Source organism: Silurus aristotelis, assembly GCF_946808225.1.
Source record: "Silurus aristotelis genome assembly, chromosome: 8".
Classification (NCBI taxonomy): Eukaryota; Metazoa; Chordata; class Actinopteri; order Siluriformes; family Siluridae; genus Silurus; species Silurus aristotelis.
The window spans coordinates 6,359,161-6,376,749 of NC_139581.1; the positions used below are offsets into that span (position 1 = coordinate 6,359,161).

Here is a 17,589-nt window from a genome sequence, read left to right on the forward strand (position 1 = left end):
ATCTTGGTGCTGTCTGGCAAAAACGCAGACAACCACAAAGGCGTCCATACAGAAGTGAGTCTATATTCATTAAATTTTTACAGTAAACACAGAACAGCATCCTGTTTACTGAAAGATGAAAATGTTAATGTTATGTCGTGACAATGCAGCATTAACTAGATTACTTACCATGTGAGGTCCAGAGGCGAATGCATAGCTTTTGCTGCCCCCTACTGTTCGCATAATGGTAGAAGCACCATTACATGGTCTCTTCTGATCAGGGAGAACATTATGACCACCTGCCTAATATTGTGTTGGTTCCATGTTTTTGCGGCCGAAACATTCCTGACCTGTGGATCATTAAAAGCGTTAACTTCTTCAGCAATTTGAGCTCCAGTCGTCTAGACATCACAATTTGGCCTTCGTCAAACAAAATGTTTAGTTCCTGCCTAATATTTTCAACCCACTAACAGGTGCCATGATGAAGAGATAATCAGTGTTTTGTTATGATGTCAATGTTATGCCTGTTCGGTGTTTAGGAAGGCAGACATACTTTATAAAAAATAAATAAATAACCATTTATTTATCTTTTTTAGAACCAGAAGAAAAAAAAACATACAGTAATAAGATTAAGAGTAAAAAAGAGCGGCTCTTGTGCAATTTTCAGGTCAAATCACATACGGACTATAATACAAACAATCCGTTCACAACACAGCAACGGCATCTACCTCCTTTATTCCTTTTTAGTTCTTCGGACCACATGCTGAACTGGGAATCTTACCTTAAGATACTCTACACTCCGTCAAACTACCTCATTAGTCTGTTTATCACTGCAAGCTGTTTATCATTCACCAACTACTTGTTCTCTGGTGGTGGAGTTGCAACTGTCTGGGGATTACAAGCAGCCTCACGCCTCCTGGGAGGGTTAAAGGTCTTGCTGACTCGGGGAGAACGGACCATTCCCAGTGGAAGGAGGGGCGCTGGGTTTTGGAGGTGCGACAGGTATTCCAAGCCACGCTTTCTTTTCACACTCCTGGGGTCCTTGGTGTCCGAGTCTTCAGTGGGAGCAGGAGTTCTTTTGGTCACTGGTGTAAAGGGGAAGAAAACCCGGCTCGTCTGATGGGGCGTTACCTTGGAGAAATAATAATAACAAAAAAAAACGTGTGGAAGTTATTGCGGATTTGGCCGCCGTTATGAAAATACCAAGTTTTTATATAATACATAATTAATAGCGACCCGATGAATAAACTCACGTTATTTCTGACGCTGGTTTTTGGCGCCGATGACGAACCTGGAGTTCTCGGGGAGTTCAGGAAGCCCGTCGGAATCAGGTTCGAGAGCTTCTCTTCGGCGACTATGAAGAAATGCTCATAATTCTGTATGGAAGGCAAAATTAATGGCGATCTGCAGGCGATATTCAGTATATTTAACAGTTGAGAATGAATTAAGCTTCTTATGATTCCAGGTTACAAAAAAAATAAAAATGACACAAATCGATCTCGAATGATTCGTTTTGGTCGACCGGGTCAAATCTCAACCTGAAAGTTTATAGAAAAAAACCCCACCAAATCCAAAGCCATTTTGACCTGGTAGTTAAACTGAATTTAAACCTAAAACTGTGTAAAAACCAGACTAAGAAGTATAACCTGCCCTGGTTACCTCAACAAATGTCTTCAGATGAGAAATGTTGTCCTGCAAGTGGGCTTCTTTAGGGTTTGTAGAGAATAGTGCATGTTCTCCAGCATAAAGACTGGGGACTGGGCCAGACTGCTGTCGGAGCTGCAGGTTGCTTACAGCCAGTAGAGCTAATGGCTTTACCAGATCCTCCAGAGTAAGAAGAGCCAGGCTGCTGCAGATCCTCACTGAGACATAGTCAAACTTTTCATCCACAAAATACAACACGGGAGACGTGCCTGCAAATGGATTAAGAAGAAAAAATTGATTCGTCATTACGCCGCTTTAATTATTATTTATAAACGGACTATGGTTATATCTTCTGATTAGCATGTGTTATCAGATAAAACATTACAAGCCATTATGCAGACAATACAAGACCAGTTTACCGAGTGAAGTGAAATCACAAGCTTCTACAATCATCACATTCAATGCCAAGAAAAACGGACACTGTGAATCTTCTCCTGGTGACTAGACCTCACTGCTTCGCTATGATTTATTCAACATATCGTTCGTCTCCAAGCAGATAGAATTCGGAGAAGTACCTCTTATAACTCCAAAAATATGGCGCATCATATTATTTTAAGGGGACTATTATGTTGAATTGATGACGTTTGACAAGAGCCAGTTTCGCTGAACGCTTTGGCGAAAAGCAAACCTTGTCTGTCCAAGATGGAGATTACATATCCCACGACGTCGACCTCTCCACACGGAGAGCTGAATCCAGGGCTCTGAAGTTCTCTGAATTTTGATGATTGTCTCAGAGGAAAATGGAGATTTAACCATTCTGTGCAGACCTGGGTAGATGGAAGTAAATTGTGACACTATTAAAACATTTTTTCAAGGACTTCTATATACGGACATGAGACTAATATTAATAACCTCTCCAGATTTACCTCAATGTCCTGAAACTGGGTTTTCTTGGTGGCTGTGAACTGGATGTTAGAAGTGCCAGAGCGTTTCTTGGTCTCTGATGCGGCAAGATGGTAAGCCTTGTATCTGCAGCCCTCTCTCAGTAAAGAGAGCAACTCCACAGAGGGGCGCCAGATGTTCAGTGTGTATACTAGAAAATACACACATTCATTTGTTTGAATAATAATGCTCTGAAAAACAGATAAATAACATTATAAGCACAACTAAGAACATGCCCAATGAGATATGTTGAGGTGGTAGCTTAGTGGTTAAGTCACTGGATTTCTGATCTGAAGGGCGTGAGTATAAAATATAAGCCACACCAAGCTGCTAATCCTTGGCCCCTGAGGAAGGCCCTTAACCCCATAGCTGCTCTGTGGTATAAATGAGATAAACGTAAGTTGCTCTGGATATGAGCGTCTGCCAAATGCCATATGTTCAGCTATTTTTTGGCAGAATTTTGCTACAACCAACTTGTTTTGAACGTCCAAACAAACTCTTCCACAAGTCACATTCCAAAACGCACATGCCCACCATGGCTAAAAACACAACGTGATTTAACAGGCATGTTACCCGTTCCATTGGCTGCGGCTTTACAGAGCTTCAGCTGCTACAGAGATCAGCCTATCCCCTCTGAGGGGGTTCCATTTTGACAGCCAAGTATTATGAAGTGTGTTCAGACTCGAAAGTCACATTTAATTTCTTCTGCAATCTGTAATCTGCAGCATCAGAGAACAGGATAATCCTCACCACGGCTGCTGTGCAAATCGTTGGAGTCAGCGATTGAGAGTTTCCAGACAGGAGTAACGTCTCGGTTAGCGCAGCCTCCCTCGGCCTCCTGTACGGCCTTGTGCACCCGGTCCTGGAGCTCCGCTCTCTTCTTCTCGGTTACAGCTCGTCTGTAGCTGCTCACAGCCTTCACCTGCTGTGCGGTTAGATGGGCCTGTGCAAATATATAAAACATAAAGGAAGAAAACTTGTAAAGTCGAATAAAACACACAAAACATCTAGTCCATTATTAACTCAACAAAGGAAGGTAAATAATTAACCCTATAATACACTATATTGCCAAAAGTATGCGGACTCCTGGTCATAAGTACGTGTTTTTTGAGCATCGCATTCCACATTTACTCCCAGTTTGCTCTAATAATTTCCTCCACTCTTCTGGGAAGATGTTACGCGTGATTTTGGAGTGCGCTTGTGTACATGTGTGTTTATCGGCCACGAGGGTGTTAGTAAAGTCAGGTACTAATGTAGGTGAGGTGAGGAAGTCTGGGGTAAATTCAGCGTTCCAATTCATCCCAAAGGTGTTCATTAAGGTTGAGATCAGAGCTCTATAGCAGGCCCCTAGAGATCTTCATCTTCAAACCATATCTTCATGGAGCTCGCTTTGTGCACAGGGTTCAAAATTATATATAATTATTATACTATATATTATATTATATTATTAGCTTTGTGGTAACAGTTTACAGAAGAACCACATATGGCAAGAAAAATCAGGTGTCCCAATACTTTTGCCCATATAGTGTACTTTCAGCCATTTCAATCATCTGAGATGCAAATTATGATTTCTTACTCAGACTTTGATATTTACAGTTAAACCTGTTTGCTGTAACACCACTTTTTCTTTCATTCGGCATAAACGAAATGCAAAGAACTTTTGCAAAGTTTCCATCAGTATTTTGCTACCAAAACAACCATTTTAAAGAACGTTTAATCTGAATCTAAAAGCTGAAGCTAAATCTAATTGAAAGAATCATACAAAATGTCCCGCTCTGGAAAACTTCTCAATAAATCACATATGTTGGTAAGTGGTATACGAGAAGCCGGTGCCAGACATTCAGGATCTCATAAGATCGCTTAATTAAGATTTTATATATTGATTGAATTGAAGCATAATTTAGAGAAAACTAAACAAATCCTTCATATTTCCTTCAGTCTTCCAGCAAACCAGAGCAGTAGTTCTGAAGTGGTCTGTTAAATTCAACAAAGCACTTTACCTCCATTAAAGCTGGATCAATCTCCATTGCTTCATGAAGCTCCTCCCCTTCATGCAGGTTCTTAATCGCTTGGAGGCTGAAGGTTCTGCTTTTCCTGGATTTATTCTTTTCTGTACATGCACATTTAATAAAACCAGAACAAAAGTGAGCCACATTTAGTTATGCAGCTTCTTCTAAGTAACAACTTTAGAAACAGGTATTTATTTATCCTAAAAGAATGTAATTCTATGCAGAGTCACCATAACAACTGTTATACCCGTTTATATAATTGCATTATAGTAGTGCATTTAGTTACTGCATTTGTAGCTTATGTGATCTGTGATTTTGTAAACATCTAAAAAAAAAAAAAATCAGTTTGGCACCCCAGCCTGCTGCTGTGGAAAAAAAACACAACAGTAAGTGGTCCAAATATCTGGTAATATCATACCCTCTTCCTCTTTCTCGATCTCGCCTTGTATTTTGGAGAACAGGAGCTCCATGGCCTTTTGTTTGGTGCTGTTGTAGCGTGCCGCTTCTCTGCTTTCAGCTCGCTCGTTCCGAAACACGAACACTGAACCGGGTTTCTTCTCCATCCACTAATAATTAAAACAACGTTCACACCCACCACAGATCACAAACCCCACCCACAGAAGTACCATTCATTACACTTCAACCAAAAATTTACAAAATAAACCACAATGAAAGGCAAACAAACAAAATACCTGCATTGGGTAACTCCGCACCACGACGATGTCCACACAGCTCACCACTCCACCGTTAGCATACAACGATGAAAGTAACAGTGAAAAGGGTCGAGGGTCTTTGTAGAAGCCCAGCTTGGTGTCCCAACGAACTCGTCTTGTACTGTTTGCTGAAACCTTAAAAAAAAAAAAAAAAAAAAAAAAAAAAAGTGTTTCTCGCATAACAGGTTCTTCATAACACTTTTTATTCAGAAAGTAAAATGTTGGCCCACCTTGAGCATGAGTGAATCGGGAGCCTCTAGAGGAGGACAGGCATCCTGAGAGCCAATCAACTCTGCACCGTGGATCAGAAGTTTCACGCCCTCTCTGAGACGGCCCTTTTGCAGCATGGTAGACAGCGGAACGTCCAGCAGAGATTTAATGGAATACCAGCCATCAGTAAGCCATATAACTGCAGCAGGTGACACAGGTTTTGCATCTGCTGTGTCCGTGGCCTCCTCTGTCCTGGCTGGAATGGGGTCACATTTAGCAATTCCACACATACAGAGCACCATGGTCTTGGCTGGTGCATCGTCTCTCTCAATGATCTTCTTTAGGGCTGATCTTCGACTGTGGTCCACCTCGATATCATACCTGGAAATAATGCATGAGTCCCAGTATAGTAAACAGTCACCAATAACTTTTAACATCTACACCACCTGCTGCATAAACCAAGCGTGCGTTTTATTTAAAATTTTATAAAAAAATGTAAACTGTTGATGCTCACAAATGTTATTAATAATAAAAACAATAATTAATAAAAAAAACAACAAGCAATTTTAAGCTTTGCATTTCGAACTGTACTGAAATTGAACCGAACCCGTGATTTAAAAAAAACAGAGGCACGTGAATTTTGTGTATACCGTATAATTTATCCTGAATAATTGCACATCATAACTAATACCTGAGTTTGAGCTGAAGAAGCACCTGCTCTGGAGTGAGACAGCGACCGCCCATGACTTCTGGAAAAACTCTTTCCATTGAAGCCCTTTTCCAAACGATCCAGCGATAGTGGTTATACACCCATGCTTCGCTTATCAGTTTGGGGTCAACACCAGGAGTATCACACAAAGCTCTGCCAAGAAACAAAAATCCAGCCATGTAACTCAGAAATCGAGAAGATAAATAGGAACAAAGAGTCTCGCCTTATACATACCTGTAGAACTCCTCTTTACCCAGCATGCCCTTGTTATCTGGAATGAGCCAGCCTCCATCGGCCAGCTGAATCCCTCCCGATTCCCCGAGAACCTCACGTTTAAAAAACTGATCACAGCTGAACTGAAACAACTCTGCGTTCTCGCCGGTTATCTGGGACACTTTGATGGACATGCCATGCTGATAGAGCTTCGTGAAAAAGGACAAAGATTAATAGTGGCCAAGACTTAGAAAGGGACAAAAAAAAAAAAAAAAAAACGTAAAAAAAAAAAAGAAAAAAAAGGCTATGTAGCTCACCTGTTCTTCTGTGTAGAGCTCAGGACGCTTGTATCCTACAGCCTCTTTCAGGGAAACTCTGCTCACCCCCGACGTCTTGGCCAGGTAAAAAGTGCCAGGCAGAGGTCGAACTCTCTGCCGTTTCTTTTTTCTAATCCTCATGTTCTGCATATCTCGTGCCAACTCCAAAGACTGCTGCCAAATGACTAAAAAAAAAAAAAAGATATTTCATTAATAATGCGGTCAAAATGAATGAATAAACCGTACACAAGCAGGGTTTTGAAATCAACTCTCTGACCTTTCGTTTCACACGGGACAGCGCCGCGATTCTCCAAGATTTCCTCTCTCTCGGTTCCCGTCACTGCTTTCTGGTCCTCATCTGAGTGATTCCTGCTGTTTTCACATTTAGAGCTTGTGATGGCTGAGGTATCAGAATGTTGTGTTGAACCCTCAACATAAACGCTACCTGACACATTATTCTTTTTAATGGGTGGAACAAACGTGCTGCGAATTTGGGCTGCGGCCGGGGGAACGATGCGTTTTGGCTGCTCGGCCTTTTTGCAAAATGGGGGTATAAAAACTGGGGCCTTGGGGTCTGACTGTCTCTTTTTTTGGGGATCTGGGTTGGCTGAGGTTTGATCCACGACATCCCTGTAAAATCAAAAACAACTGTTCATTTTACTACTATTCACTGTTTAAATACATTAGTTTGTTCCTGAAAAATCAGGGTTACATTACGTGCATACCTGAATGGAGAAGTGATATTGGGCTTCAAGTTATATTTGAATACTCTTCTGTCTTTCAGAGTCCCTAAAAACAGACCAAGTGCATATTAGATGATAGATCAGTAAAAAAAAAACAAAAAAAAAAAAACACTGTTACAGACGGCATGCTGTTATAGAAATATAATCAAAGGCAGAGTGGCATTACGTGTCCCAGCAGGGGTGTAACGGTACATTTATTTGCCAGTCTTGTTTTGCACGTGAAGTCTGAGCTACCTCACGAACCTCACTCCACCTCGCACTTTACCCGCAGTGTACCGTAACCAGGAAACACGATTTGTACTGCGAGTATGGGAACCAAGCAAAATCGATCGGTTTCCTTTCATTGCCAACATTTTTACGACCGTCTAGCGATATGGAGTTTCTCTTTAAGGTCTTATTTAATTTTATTTAATCACTTTAATCTGTTTATGTAATTGTATAAAATTTTTGCCTATTTATTTGATTACTCCATTTAATTATAATAATAAGCATGAATTCTAATTTAAAGCAAGCAGGCATTTTTAAACATAAAAAATTGTTCTGCATTTCTTCCTCCAAACTGTACCAATACTGAACCGGACCCCGACATTAAAACCGAGGTACTGTAGGTACCAAGCTGTGAATTTTGTATACCATTACGCCCATATGGCCCAATGCAAACCACCATCATAAAGTACATGGAGTAGAGTTTTTTTTCAGAATCTTCCATTGATATATATTTGTTCTAACAATTCATTCAAAGTCAGCATTTTCAACATTTCTTATTAAGTAGAACAAGTGTTAAAATGACAACACAAACCGTTGGGGCTGCTTTTCACTGGCGTGTAGACTGCTCGGGCTTCTGAGATCTGATCAAACTCTGACACGTGTCTTCTTTTCGAAGGAGGTTGACCTTAACGCAATCGAAAGCGTACATTACATCGTGTGAAACAGCAATACAAATGTTCCCCTGCTTAAAATCTAAAACTAAAACGTCAGCTTACCGGTCAAATTCTTGTCCTCCGAAGTTCGTTTTCCTGTTCCTTCGTTCACCTCTAAGCATGTCTCTGGATGTACAGTAGGACTTCCAGTGTCTAAGCTACTCAACGAACCGTTCTCATTGAGCTCATCCTCTAAAAGTGCTTTAGTGCAAGCCATTGCTTCTTGCTCAAAATATCTTTGCTGGGTTACAGTGCATCCATCAAAAGTTAAAGAATGGGAAGGGTTATATTTAGTAATCTGTGGTGGGAGACACGGACTAGCGGCTTTGATCTTTGGTACAACAGGCGTTTTGTCCATATTTGTACCTGGAGCATCATTGCTAATATCACACTGTCCATCAGTAAGTGGTTGTGCATCACAATCTTTGAACACCTCAAGTGCTACCTCGAGGGCTGCTTTCGAAACATGCACGTCTTTTCCGCTGGCTGTGCTGAAACCAAAATCTCTTGATCCCAAAGCAACAACTTTCAGACCACCATTGCTCATGTTGTCGTAGTTTCTCCGTTCAGATTTTCCAGCATTAAATGGCACACTTTTATTCTCAGCACCGGCATCTTCACTAATATAGCGTTCACTTTGCTGGTCGAATGAAACTCTATCACAATTAGCAAACGCATCTACGCGCTCGATCGTCCCATTTTGTTTCGCGGCGGTGTTTTTGTTAGTGGCAGCGTTGAAAGGTAATCTTATATGCCCGGGTCCTGTTGAGAGCAAAGAGGTCTTTGCTGCTGGCAACTGACAAAGATCAGGTCCTAATACATCCACATCACAGTCAGTAAAAAGACTCTTTGCTTTCTGGAGAGCTTCGTCAGAAACGGCAACTTTCCTTCCACTCGCGGTACTAAAACCACAGGCCTCGTTTTTGGAAATACGCTTTAGTTCTGATATTTCCAATCCCCTTTCACAAGGTGAGGCGGCATTTGAGTCATCCGACATAGCTTTCGCTCTCTGAAGTGCTTCGGCTGAAACGGACACCGCAGCACCGCTTGTACTGAAACCGCAGCCAGATGGTGGTTGAAGAGCCTCTGAGGAGGTTTTTGTGAATTTCCTTTGGACATATTTATTCAAATCTGCGGAGTCGTTCTTTAAAGTCTCTTCGTTGAGACGGTCCGTTCCAGGCGATTGCGCCATGTTTCCCGCCTCGAAGCCGCAGTCATCCATCACGCTTGTGTCGTCTCCTTTTACTCCTATTGCTTGAGATACATCCACGCAATCAGGATAGCAATTTTTAAAAAGAGCCTTGGCTTTCGTAAGCGCTTTCTCTAAAAATCTCGCTTCTTTCCTGCTTGCCGTCTTAAATCCGTCGAGTGCGTGCTGGTCCGTGTCTCCCGGGGGGTCTGGTTTTGCATTCTCTTGTGTCGATTTAATTCTGTTTGAGCTTTTTAGGCGGTCTTCTAGATCTTTGAAAAGGGATTTTGATCGCTGAATTGCGCTTGCTGAGACAGACGCTTCTTTGCCGCTGGCCGTTTTAAACCCGTTTCTCTCTGCGGATCGAGTGGCATGTGTTATGTCAGTGCCATTTTCAAATTGGTGCTCGTTCCCACCTTTTGGCACGGATCCATAGCACATCTTCGAATCATGAAGCGCATCTGCCAACATATTAAAAGAATTATGTCCTGAAATCAGGGCTTTTGTTTTTGCAGGGGATTTGGTTTCTTGGTCGTTCGCAGCTTCGTCGAGAAGTTTCTTAGCATTTCGAAGAGCTTTTTCCGTAATCTTTACATCCTTCCCACCAGCAGTAGTAAATCCTAAATTTACCATGTTGCGCTGATTTAAAACTGGTTTCTCATCTATGGTTCTTTGTAGTGTTTCCAGATTTACTTTGCTACACCTTTGTTTGCAGGTCACGGCTTCTTCAGTTGTTGAGCTCTTTCCGTTTCCGTTACATGGATTGAACCTTGGCTTTAGTTCTGGCTCAGATTCCGGAGCAGTCTGACGAGGATTATCTTGGGGGTCGCCTGACTGTTTTTCCTGTTTTTCATCATCTGCTTTGCCGTCACTCTGGAGACCGAAGTTTCCGTCGGTGTCCTCTATATCTGCGAAAAGGCTTCTCGCCTTGCTTAGACATCTCTCAGAGATCTTCACAGCATATCCCTTTGCAGTTTTGAAGCCAGGACAAAAAGACTTTTCTTGCAGATTGTCATCAGCCGTGTCGGTCGCGAGACCAGACTCCTCAGCGGCTGCGTTGCTAATGGCCACACCACCGTTCGTCAGACCGTTTAAAACCGAAGCGTGCACGTCCGCCTTTGACCGATGCTTTTTTGACGCCTGCTCGTCAGTTAATTCGGCGTTAAAACTATCGTCGAAGTCGATATCTGCTAGTATCTCCGGATCCCACTCTTTCGCAAACTGCATGCTATCTGCACGTCTCGAGCCGATCTTTGCGTGATTAAACTGCGTGAACTCGTACTGGCTGCCCGCCTCCTCTAACATACTGCACAGCTCGGTCACATCTGCCTTCTGCGAAGCTGTCAGAGATGAACTGCCCTCATCGTTACCGGAGGGGCGTCGTTTAGGTTTCCGACTATTTTTCAAGCCGAATTTAGATGGTTGAGCCTCCTTCACATCGCTGACCTGCAACACCTTATTAGACGGACCCGAATCAAATTTCTCTTCTTCCAACTCCATGAAAACGTCTTTAGCTTTCTCCAGATTCTCAGAGGAGACGGTAATACTTTTGTTCGATGCGGTTTTGAAGCCGGACTCGTTTGTTTGGCACAGAAACGTGCTAGGAATGCTCTCTGCAGCTGCCTCAGACCTTAAAACGCTCTCATCACTTTCTCTTCCAGCTTCACATCCATGGTGAGAACTTTCGAAAAGTGGTTTCTTTCCAGCAGGGTTCGCTAGAACGCTTACGTATGGTGTGCGCCGTTTCGTACCGCTGTTTGCCGGATCGGTCGGGCTCGAAGCGTCCTTGCGAGTCGTATGCTCTAAGAATTCGTCGAACGATGCTTTGGCTTTCTTTAAAGCTTCAGGAGGCACAACGATAATCTTATTGTTTGCTGTTTTGAAACCAGAAGGAAGAAGTTCGGCGCCACTACATGCTCGAGTTTCCAGACTGAAACCAGAGCAAACTGTAGGACAGCCACTGTCACATACTCTGCTCTCAAGAGACTGTATAAGTGTAAGTTCGGGGATTACTGCTGCCTGAAGATCGAAATTACCTTCAAGTGGTATCATGTGTTCTTTATTATCCTGCACTTTGCTTATTTCTATCGGTGCACATGTCGGCGTTGAGCCGCAGTCGACGCCACTCTGTGCGTTTTTGTGTGGCGATTTGAACGAGTTCGTTTCCTGAGTGAAATCCTCAGAGAACGCTTTACAAAGCTGAGACATATCGAGGTCGTGGTCCACATTACGGCGTCCAGGATGATCCTGCTTTACGCCGTCTTCTTCTGGCTGATCTCCGGCGTCTGCGTGCGCATCCTCTTTTTGGCATGGTGAGGCTTCTTGGGAGTGTTTTCCGAGCACAGCATCTAAAAAATATGAAAAACGAGAAACAAGCTTATTGCTCTGAAAGCGTAATCTATGAAAAACGCATGTTTCAGAAGAAGACTCGTACCAGTTTCACTGTGCGTTCTTTTACTTTCTGGATTTTGCACTCGATACACAAACTTTCTTGGTTTTCTTGAGAAGGTAAGCGCTGGAGATGCGTCTAACGGAGCACATCGTCCGTGAGACGGATCAGGAGAGGATCTCTGTTGCTGAAGACTCGCGAGTTTGCTCGGTGTTTCGAAAACGCCTGCGTGGTTCGTCTTGGGGTCTTGGACGTCGGATAGACTCAGCGGAGTCCACTGGGTAAAATCCTTATTATTGGGCTGACTTGAAAACAAAGGGGACTTGAAACATCCAGCAGCAGTCTTTGATGCTGACGTACAATCTGTAGTGTGATCAACTGTCACGGGACTCGCCTTCACTTCTTTAGACACTGCGTTCACCCTCTTTTTCCTTTCCTTGGTTTTAACCCTTCGCAGGGCTGAGCCACTGTTCGTGAAGAAGAAGGACAGGACGTCCTCGGCATCATTAAGAACGCTCTCTACGGTGTTCCGAACGTCACCGTCTTTTATCGCGTCTGGCACCGTCTGCCTCCAAACACCTTCCAAGTTGATGGAAGATGAATCGGATTTTTGTTCTTCTGCCTGGTCGTTCGTATCTGTTAATGCATATGTGGAACAAGGTCCAATAGAGACATTTAGGTTAGATTCAACTTGTTTGCACGTTACAGTAAAAGGCAAGGAAATACGGTTAGCATCTAACCAAAAGTGCAGTGTAAAATATTCACATATGTAAAGGTTAGTAAGGCTACGGATAAACGATGGATATAAATAAATAATGACAAATGCATGAATAATATAAAATGAATAATAAGAATATAAATAAACAGTAGACAAAAAAGGGGTTAAATACACTGAGTACAATGGTCACGGAAAGCGCAATGTAGGCGATATTGTACAGTGTTTATGAAAACATTTTAGTAATATATTAAGTATTTTTTTAGTAAAACTTAAGATGGTTCCTCATAATACATCCAAGTTCACATAAACGTATCGGTCCGTGTATCAATATATACGAGGCTGACCATTGTGCTGCGCACCAGATGTACTTGCTGATGTTGATTCTGAGCATTTTGAGAGGGATGGAAACAGCTTTCGGACAATCTGTAGAGAGAGAGAGAGAGAGAGAGAGAGAGAGAGAGAGAGAGAGAGAACGAGAGAGAGAGAGAGAGAGAGAGAGAGAGAGAGAGAGAGAGAGAGAGAGAGAGAGAGAGAGAGAGAGAGAGAAAGCTTCGATATAGTATATTGCATATAGTTAGGGGAGGTGGTAGGTCAGTTGTTAAGGCTTTGGATTACTGATCAGAAGGTCAGGGGTTCAAGCCCCAGTATCACCAATCTTGGGCTCTTAAGAAAGGCCCTTAACCCTCTGGGCTTTTGAAGAGCTGTATTATAGCTGATTATAGCTGCTCTGACCCCACTGGGATAAGCGAAAAAAAGAATGTGACTGTGTGTAATGTACATGTGGCAAGTAAAAAGTCTCTTTGTAAAACTTTTCGAATGCATTAGTTCCTACCCTTCACTAGTTCCTGTTAAGCACTGATGTAAATAAATAAATCGTAGTCTGTCACATCGACTCGTTTACCTTGTTCAAAAGAAAACATATGAAAGGTAGCAGCAGCTCTGATGAATGTATGTAGTGCGGTTTGTTAGTGTGAACCCACAACCCATATCAAAGGATTATTAGAATTAGACACTATTAATAAGTTTGTCAATCACAGACTAAAATATATTTTATTTTCCACTTACAATGACTTCTTTGTCTCGGAGTAAACTTACTGGTGAAGACTGGCCTTCAGTTTTTGCTGTAAAAGCAGAGAAAGTTTTTAATAGAAATACAATTAAATAAATCAATCAATAAATAAATCAATAAATAAGGACCACCATTAGCTACACTTACACAAAATGACTGTGGGGGTCAGTGCTGATGGCGTGTTAAAGGAACTGCTCCAAGACAGATCAGGATTGAACTGAGCTCCGAGGCTCTCGCAGATGCGCTGTGCAGATGTGGCTTGTGTCTAAGACGATATTTGTTGTACAATTGCGATCAATACGGTTGTACTTTATTTTTGAAAAAGATTCAGATTATTGATAGATAATATAAGAGTGTCTCTTACTGTTAAACCTGTTGGTGTGTCTAGCAGACCTGTAACAGTGAACAGGCAAATACACAACCAACAGAAAAATAAGAAATACATCAAAATACATCAATGAGTGTTGGGACCCTAATAGTTTTCTTGTATTTAAACATGCACAGAGAAACAGTTCAGACATATAAAATTACTCAGTTTTGATTTTAATACAACAGCGCAGCCTAGTGTGTGTTATTTCCCTTACACCACCGGAATATTCCACAAATTACAATTCTGCATTGTAGTGAACACGGCACTTATTTCAGCATACTGCAGACAGATTTGATGACGTGGAACATATGAGAGCTAAATTAGTGCCTGTGGCAACTTTATATGTGATGTTATAGCTACATTAAACTGCTATTCTTCTTCTCCTCCAATTTTTCTTTTTTTTTCTCCCCCACCGTTTTAATCTTTTTCTCTTTTACCCCCTCTCTAGCTCAAAAAAAAAAAAAAAAAAAAAAGAGACAGTTTCTCATATAACCAAAAACACTGTGCGGGAGATTTTCATGTCTGAGGAAATATGACAAAACACCAGGGTTGCTAAAAGCTATTAAAAAGTGTTAGAGTGAAAATCTGCTACAAAACAAACAAACAAACAAAAGTAACAACAACAAACCAACGTTTTAGTTAAACGTTTAAACGTTTAAATGCCTTAAAATAAAAAATAAAAAAAATAAACATTTATTTACAGGGACCCAGGTGCCTGTGTATGTCTGATGTCAATGTATGAGTTGTGTGTGCGTGTGTGTGTGTGTGTATATATATATATAATTATATATATATTATATATATATATATATATACACACACACACACACACGCACACACACACACGCACACGCACGCACACACACGCGCGCACACGCACGCACACACACGCGCACATATATATATATACACACCATAACTTCCAACTGTATTGTTTCTTACCTTTACATTCACTTGTTTTTACTGATCCCCAGTCTTTTTTAAACTGCTGGCTAAATAAACAATAAGAGAAACATAAGATGTAAACCCAGTGTTGGCACATTATCAGACTTAAGGGACTTTATTTTTACGATATCTGTTATTTGAGTAGTGAAAAGGGAACACAGCAATTTATGAACAAACACTTGCCAATTACATCGTTTTTTTTGTTGTTGTTGTTTACAGAAAAGTAGTCAATTTTAGTATTATTTATTATCCAGTAATTATTATAGTCATGTCAGTCACCTGTCTTTAGCTAAGCTGAACAGGCATGGGCTCGATTCTGTGCCTGGTAGAACGGGAAACAAATTCTGAAGCCCTGAGAGTGAAAGAAAAATAAATCTGTATTTAAGGAGGTCATACAAAGGATCATTACATCATACAGGCTCACTGCTGCTTAGACAAATTTCACAACATTAAAGGAGCAATCATCATACACTATATGGACAAAATTATTGGGACACCTGACTTTTCTAGCCACACGTAGTTCGTCCCTGAACTGTTGCCACAATATTCGAGGCACACATTTGAACAGGATGTCTTTGGATATGGCGGCATTACATTTTCCCTCCGGATCCAAACCTGCTCCAGCATGACATCATCATTCACATATTAATCTTATGGTCAGATGTCCATAAACTTTTGACCATAGTGTGTCTCTCAAACATAGGATCTGTGTGATATTTTAAACCAAACCATATGCTTTCCTTTATTATTTTTAAACCAGTGTTAAAGTTTCCCAACCTGAATCGGGAGAATCTTCGAGCCCTGACGCAGGAGAATGTGGCCGTCTACACCGAAATATCCTGGGTGTTGAACACATGGACTGACTGTCCAACACTCGCATTTTAGCTGGAGCTCTGAAAATGCCTTTATCCTTCTGTGCTGAAGAGTCGCCTCCAACAAGAGTGGTGTTCTTACCTCCATCGTCAGAAGCTCTCGCGGTCAGCTCCTCAAACCAACCTGAGTTTAGTGGGCCAAGTTCTTCAATAACATAAACAAACATTTAATATGTTAAAAAAAAACAACATTACACTGAATTATAAGGTGTGTAATGATGCATGTGTGACAAAAGTATAGGCACCTAGTTCGATCTTATGGAAGAAATCATCAAACATTTTGACTCATGACCATCTGACCGTTGAGGAGAGCTGAGTAAAAAAAATAAAAAAAAATAAGAAAACATGATCACCAAAAAGAGTGTCTAAAGATCTAGTCATTGATCTAAACAGTGATGTGCATTTCAGGTTCAATTAATCTTTAAAAACACCTTTAAAAATATCTTCTTCAAAACGTCTTTTTCATTCCGTTATTAGGAAACAGATAAAGTTTTTGGATCGGATTCGTGAATTTGACAGCACTGAAGCATTTCAATCCATTATGCTACACAAAACATGCATATTAACAAGAGATACACACACACACACACACACACACACACACACACCTTACATACTGTGTACTTGATTATTCAGCTTTTTGACATTTTTTTCACTGCCATTGCCTTATAACCTTCTACTTGTTGTACCTTTACAACACTGTCTGCACATTTCTCACTGCTATAACCTTTATATGTATTTACTGTACATATGCTTAAACATATGTTTGTGGAGTTAGCCAGCTAGCTAACAGGCTACTGAGGAGACCTGAGGAAAGTTTCCAGTGAGGGAGGGAGGGAGGGATGTGTCTGTTAGTCAGTCAGTCTGTACATATACTACATATTTACCTGCACTGTCACTTTGCACGATTGCTACTATTTGCACTTCTGGTAGATGCTAAAATGCATTTAGTCGCTGTGTACCTGCACTGTGCTGAATGACAGACAGACAGACTGACTGACTGACTAACAGACACAAATCCCTCCATCCCTCCCTGACAGGAAACTTTCCTCAGGTCTCCTCAGAAGCCTGTTAGCTAGCTGGCTAACTCTTCACCTCGTCCACAAACATATGAACCCTGAGGTAAAAGTGACACTTAAAGTTATGAGTATAATAAAATGTAATTTACCATCAGACAGACACCTTGGTGTGACTCTATACACCGCCGACATCGGTCCAAATCCTCCCCAATACCTTCCGCGACCATTAAGGTTTATTTATTAGCGTCATGCTACTCAGCGGGATCCTGGTTTTCCCTATTAAAAGTTGCCGCCTCGGCCAGATTTAATACCTTTATCCCAAATAACGTTGAGCGCCCTACTTAGGCACAATATACTCACTTCGAGTAAAAGACATGCAGTAGGTACTACTTAGTGCCCCTTTATACGTAATACAACACATCCAATATTTCGAGGCGGATATGCTACAACAAGCAATCAAATCAGAGTATTGGTGTAATGGGGCGGGCTTACACAGAACATGGACCAATCACCTTCAAGCATTGCATCAACGCACAGAATGCACTGCTTCTTGAATATAAAAATAGACAACTTTGTATTATTGTGTAATGTTTTAGAAATGATAAAATATTAAAATAAG

The 17,589-nt window shown here is 41.4% G+C and overlaps 2 protein-coding genes across 3 annotated transcripts in view; one reads left to right on the forward strand and one right to left on the reverse strand.

Moving 5' to 3' along the window:
- LOC310729677 (uncharacterized protein) overlaps positions 1-17,589 on the forward strand; it is a 298,178-nt gene that overhangs the window by 56,138 nt on the left and 224,451 nt on the right. The gene's annotated exons all lie outside the window — the stretch shown is intronic.
- Positions 546-17,363, reverse strand: brca2 (BRCA2 DNA repair associated). The gene is made up of 27 exons (XM_083549549.1): positions 17,120-17,363; positions 16,197-16,263; positions 15,857-16,096; positions 15,359-15,431; positions 15,077-15,126; positions 14,129-14,157; positions 13,912-14,029; positions 13,791-13,816; positions 13,040-13,118; positions 12,023-12,712; positions 8,463-11,936; positions 8,279-8,371; positions 7,462-7,525; positions 7,014-7,366; positions 6,737-6,921; positions 6,441-6,628; positions 6,189-6,359; positions 5,518-5,878; positions 5,267-5,422; positions 4,993-5,140; positions 4,566-4,675; positions 3,316-3,508; positions 2,550-2,716; positions 2,312-2,450; positions 1,639-1,892; positions 1,233-1,355; positions 546-1,110 (listed from the first exon to the last, which is right to left on the reverse strand). Exons 2-27 carry the CDS (start codon positions 16,228-16,230, stop codon positions 835-837), a joined length of 7,794 nt encoding a protein of 2,597 aa, XP_083405675.1. The 5' UTR covers positions 16,231-16,263; positions 17,120-17,363; the 3' UTR covers positions 546-834.